Source organism: Agrilus planipennis, unplaced genomic scaffold (genome assembly GCF_000699045.2).
Source record: "Agrilus planipennis isolate EAB-ADULT unplaced genomic scaffold, Apla_2.0 scaffold292, whole genome shotgun sequence".
In the NCBI taxonomy this organism is placed as follows: Eukaryota; Metazoa; Arthropoda; class Insecta; order Coleoptera; family Buprestidae; genus Agrilus; species Agrilus planipennis.
In genome coordinates this window covers 80,337-86,399 of record NW_020439168.1, presented here as the reverse complement: position 1 = coordinate 86,399, position 6,063 = coordinate 80,337, and the positions used below count along the sequence as shown (strand labels likewise).

Genomic DNA, 6,063 nt, shown 5'->3' with positions numbered 1-6,063 from the left:
AATTAATTCAAATTAATAATGTACAATTCATTTTATCTATTAAAAATTATGCGCATGAAAGGGACTCGCAAACATACACATATTTTTTGTTTAATAATTAATTCATTATCTAAAGTAAATAAGACTACAATCGTGCATGCTTTGCTTTTTTTATCAGTATTTACTTTACCGAAATGAATGAATCGTTAATACCGAAAAGCTCATTTTTAAATCGTTCTTATCAAAGCAGACAATACTGCCACGCGGTTCCTGTTTTTTCCTACATTACGTCATGATATCTATTAATACAATGTAATTATCACCTCGAAGGGTCTTCATTGTTCTTGTCTTGATTTATTACGCCATTTATGGCTTCTCCGCAAGACATACGTATATTGTAGATTTAAACGCGATTTATCAAATTGGATTAACATTTTTAAAACATGCGAAAGCGCCAGGCGATGGTAAATAAGCAGTTAAATGTACCTAATCATTTAAATACATAAAAAAATGATTCAATGTTTTTCCCTTTTAAAGTTCTACCTGAAGACGAAAAATAAATTCGAAGCTGTATTAAATTTAACAACCGGTTTTTATATATATGTATACCTGATGACTGTGGGAAATTTTCAAGGAATGACAATGTAAAGTTATTCTAACAATTTTTATTTGCTAATTTACCGACATCACCAGCGTAATATTACTAAATCAAACGAACTTACCTGTAATGAAGTTCGATTGTAATTATATGAAGTCCTCGTGAAGTAAATAAGAACAAGCGTAGTTTCCCTATCTCACACCGCACACCACGAATTTTTAAAGTAAACAACCCGCGTGCTACCCCGCTTAACCCGTACCTTCGTTGGTCTAGTACCTACCTCATCCAGCTCATTATTTAAAGACCTGTCTGCAGTTGTTGCAATTATAAAAAGGGTAAGAAGGTAATACAGGGAGGGAGGGTCTTATTTACTTCACGAGGACTTCATATAATTACAATCGAACTTCATTACAGGTAAGTTCGTTTGATTTAGTAATTATATTTCGTCCTCGTTCGTAAATAAGAACAAGCGTAGATGTTTAAAGATAAATAATTGTTCAACTGCAGACGAACAATCCAAGGAAAAAGAAAAAAATATATATATATAGTTATATTCAGATGTTTATACACTGTAAGATAAAAAAGAAAACGTTAAATCTGAGTAATATGAAACATGAAACAAAAGTAAACGAAAAACAGAACATTATTAAACTAAGAACATCTAACAGTAGAGCATTAAGAAATTAATATTAAGGTTTATAACATAATAAACACATAGTTGTGTCATTGTAATATGGCTCTTGCAAACGCATAAGAGTCACAAACAGGTCTCTTATAAAAGGCGGCAAAGGTCTTTGAATGTTCTGTCCAGCCAGCCGCTAATCTAATTGTATCTAATGATATGCCTTTACGATCTGCTAAGGACGTTGATGCATGTCGCGTAGAGTGCGAAGAATATACCGTAGATTCAATTCCGGCCATAACCATAACTTTTCGAATCCATCGTGAAATTGTCTGTGTTGAAGCATTATGGTAGGGTTTTTTAAACGTTACTAAAAGTTTATTACAGGCCGAGTTTCTTATGGCTCTTGTTGAATTTATGTAAAATAAGAGAGTAGTAGCAACACAAACGGCCTCTTCGTCTTTATAAAACGGTAATGAAATAATAGGCTGTGTTCGATTTGGAGCCGACGTTTTAATAAGATCACGAATAAAAATTTGTACTCCAAGGGAGGAAATTTTTATATCCTTAAGTTCAATAAGTGAAAGTGTCTGGACTCTCTGCGCCGAAACAAGAGCTAATAACATGGCTAATTTATAAGAAAGCTGTTCTAAAGATATGTTTTCGTTAATTTGACTTCTTAAATAATTTAATACAAGTGAAGGATCCCAGGTATTGTCGTACTTAGGTAGACTGGGTTTTAAATGAAAAACCCCCTTAAAGAAACGTTTTACTCGGACGTCTTCAGCAAGTGAGGGTCCTAAAAGCTGGGCTACGGCAGACCTATAGCAGTTGAGTGTACCATAAGATACACCCCTATTATACTGTTCTTGCAAAAATTCTAGGACGTTTGGAGTTGATGCAGTAAAGCAACTCTCGTTCCTTGATTGACAGTATCTATACCACAGCTTTAAACCTGTGTTATATTGCTTGATAGTAGACGAAGTAATGGACGCTAAACAGACCTCGATCGCTGTTTTAGGGGTTCCTCTTAATTCTAGGCTTTTCCGGATAAGAGCCCTGCAACCAGGATAAGCTGTGACCATAACGGATGCGGCTGAGACCTGTTCAAACCAAAAAGTAAGTCTTTGCTCGCTTGGAAATAAAGGGGAGGCATCTTCAAAAGCGATGTAAAGATGGGGTACCAGGGCTGTGTAGGCCAATAAGGTACCACTACAATACCTTCAGCCCTGTCACTAATAATTTTTTGTACTACTTTCAAAATTATTGAAAAAGGAGGAAAGGCGTAAAATTGAAAATCTCTCCAATTAAGAGTAAAGGCATCTACTCTAAACGCATATGGGTCAGGATGCCAGGAAACGAATACTGGACATTTAGCATTAATCCGAGTTGCAAAAAGGTCTATCTGAGGTAATCCAATTTTCAATTTTATTTGTTGGTAATATTTATTGTTTAACTCCCATTCAGTTTCAAAATGTAACTTACGTGATTCAGTGTCTGCGATCAGGTTGTGTTTAGTATTAATGTAAGAAGCAAAAATGGAGAGATTTTTTCCCTCACACCACTGCCAAATTTCTCGACAAAGAGTGTTCAGTTTAGGATATTGGATACCCCCCATTCTATTTATATAAGAAATAGCCGTAGTGTTATCAATTCGCAAAAGAATATTTTTATTATTAAGGTTACTAGCACAGCATTTTAACCCAAAAAACGCTGCCTTTAATTCTAAATAATTTATGTGTTCCTTTTTCTCCTCTAAGGACCAAAACCCATGAGACCTGACGTTAACACAGTATACACCCCAACCTGTTAAGGACGCATCCGAAAAAATTTCTAGATGGAAAACATCTAGTTTAATAGAATTTGAACTATTTTCTATGTGCGATAACCACCATCTGAGATCGTTATATAAAAAGGAAGGAACGACCATACTTTTATCATAATTTCCGCTCGATCGCTTCAATGCCAAAAATTTCTCTCTTTCTAGTAATTTGGAATAAACCCATCCATAGCGAACTGCTGGACAAACAGAAAATAATTTACCAATTATTTGAGCAAATAATCGAATTTTGCAACGGCTAGTCCTCAGAAGAAATTTTACCTGTTTTCGAAGTTGAGGTTTTTTGTCTTCCGGTATAAAAATAGACATATTTCTGGAATCATAATTAAACCCTAAATAACGGCATGTTTGAGAAGGCGTTAGCATACTTTTCTGATAATTTATAACAAATCCCAAATCCTTAAGAGTTGCCATAGTTATTGATACATTAATTTTGCATTCGTCAAAAGTTCTTCCCAACAGCAAAAAATCATCTAGATATAACACTGAAAGTAATCCTTTTCCTCTCAGGAAGGAAAGAACAGGTTTCATCAATTTAGTGAAAATAAACGGGGCGCAGTTAAGTCCAAAAGGCATGCAGTTATATTCAAATAAATCACCATCAAACGTAAATCTTAAGAATTTTTTATATTTTTTGTCAATGGCAACTAAATAGTATGCATTTTTAAGATCCAGAGTGGACATGAAAAAAATTTTTCTGCATGATAGTACATACTGTTCTCCGATCCTCCAGTTTAAAATGTTCTGCTCTAATATATTTATTAAGAGACTTTAAATTTAAAATAAGACGTTTAGAGCCGTCAGGTTTAGGTACTAAAAAGATATTTGAGATGTATTCCCCTGTACAATGTTTTACCTTACTAATAGCACCAGAAGCTAGTAGCTCTAGAACTGATTCCCTTAAAACAACTCTTTCCGAATGTGACCAATGTCTTTCCAAGGGCCGCGCCTTCTGTTTGGGTTTAACAATAAAGGGGATCTCTAGTCCCGAGATCCAAGATAGAATCGTTTTATCTTCCGTAATTTTTTCCCAGACTGGTAAAAATTTACGCAACCGGCCTACCAAACTACCCACCTCAATACAGTCTAGCGTGTTCGTCTGTGATTGGGACGAACTTCCTGTCGACGACGACGATCTTGGTCCGTTGTCTTTCTTTGAGGAGGGTACGGTCTTGTTTGAAACGNAGACATATTAGAGGCAGAAACAGGAGTTAGGAGGGGTAGAGGTAGACCTAGATTAGATTACTGTTCGCAAATAGTTAAGGATGTGGGCTGTTCTAGTTTTAGGGAATTGCGAAGTTTAGCTCAGGATGGGAAAGAGTGGAGGTACGTGTCCAACCAGTCTTAGGACTGATGACCTTTTGATGATGATGATGAATTAATTTTTGGAATACGGTGAGCGGTGCTAGGAATAAGGATGTATGAAAATAAATAAAAGTAAAACGAAAATACTGGTATGCAAGGGTCAAAAAAGTGGGGAAAGAGCGAATATAAAGATAGGAGATGAAAAACTAAAAGAAGTAGCTGATTTTAGGTATCTACGAAGTCAGATAAATCAGGACGGACGGAGTAGTAGTGATATAAAGCAGAGGATAGTGCTGCGTCGTGACGCCTTCAGTAAGAAGAAGTCACTTCTGTGTTCGCGAACGGTTAATTTAGAAATTCGAAAAAGGTTGTTAAGGGTGCATGTTTGGAGCACGGCACTGTACGGGTGCGAAACATGGACAGTGGGCGCGGCAGAAAAGAAAAGGATAGAAACGTTGGAAATGTGGTGTTACAGGCAAAGGATGAGGATACCGTGGATAGAGAACGTTAGAATGAAGAGGTATTAAAAAGAATAGAACAGAAGACTAGAGAAGTCGAGAAGAAACAGGCGAGATGGGTTGGTAGAACACCTTCCCAGGCATGAAGGTCTAGTCAAAGACATTTTAGGGGCAGCAATGGGAGTTAGGAGGTGTACAGGTAAACCTAGATTAGATTACTGTTCGCAAATAGCTAAGGATGTGGCAAGTTCTAGTTTGAGGGAAATACGAAAATTAGCTCAAAATTGGAAAGAGTGGAGGTGCGTGTCCAACCAATCTTAGGACTGATGACCTTATGATGATGGTCTTGTATGAATGACCACAAGGTAAAATAGTGAAAGCCTTATCTATTTCCAAACATAAACCTAACCTGTCCTATCTCGTTTTCTTCCATATCTCTGTTCTCCTATTCTTCCTTTTTTAATACCTCTCCATTTACTCGAAGCATACATAAAAATTGAAATATGTTCCTAATTGAACGTATTTAGATGCTTTAAAAAAAAAAGAAAAGAGAAAACGACAACTGTATTATACGTAATAAATAAGCGACTTAAGGATGACTGACACAACAATTCAGTTCAAATGACCCCAGTGATTTATGCTGGTTATAAACGTGAACTTAATAATTCCCGAACAGGCAACGTCAAGAGGTTGTTTGGTGACGCTTTCGCAACACGAAACGGTCCGACAAAGGTCAAACCATCGCCATCGTCGGTAATTTATTGCTAAAGTTCGACTCTGCCATGTTGGCAAGCAACGTAATTCCATTAAGGTTAATAAGCGATACATTTTTGTTACTGTATTATATTCGCTTGCACACAAATGATCGTTAGTTCCAAAACTGTCAACGTTATAATAACAAAAGGACATCTTTTCAACGAAATAAGTTCACAAAGTTAATTTATTAACCTTTTTCTATGCATTATATTTATAGAAGAAATGATGATTTAAATTATAAGGTCGTCAGTCCTAAGACTGGTTGGACACGCACCTCCACTTTTTACTATCCTGCGCTAATCTTCGTAAAGCTGGAACTCATATCCTTAACTATTTGCGAACAGTAATCTAACCTAGGTCTACCTCTACCCCTCCTAAGTTCTGCCTCTAATATGTCTCTGACTAGACCTTCATGCTTGAGAAGATGTCCTACTAACCTATCTCACCTATATCTTATTCATTTCCATAGAGTCCTCTGTTCTCTTACTCTTTCTAATACCTCTTC

General features: G+C 36.2%; 1 protein-coding gene across 1 annotated transcript; it reads right to left on the bottom strand.

Annotated features, from left to right (window-relative positions):
• Positions 1-667: 667 nt before the first annotated feature.
• On the bottom strand, positions 668-4,173 carry LOC108737453. Its single transcript, XM_018470309.2, has 2 exons — positions 4,115-4,173; positions 668-2,302 (listed from the first exon to the last, which is right to left on the bottom strand). Exon 2 carries the CDS (start codon positions 2,282-2,284, stop codon positions 1,301-1,303), a length of 984 nt encoding a protein of 327 aa, XP_018325811.1. The 5' UTR covers positions 2,285-2,302; positions 4,115-4,173; the 3' UTR covers positions 668-1,300.
• Between the last annotated feature and the right edge of the window lie 1,890 nt (positions 4,174-6,063).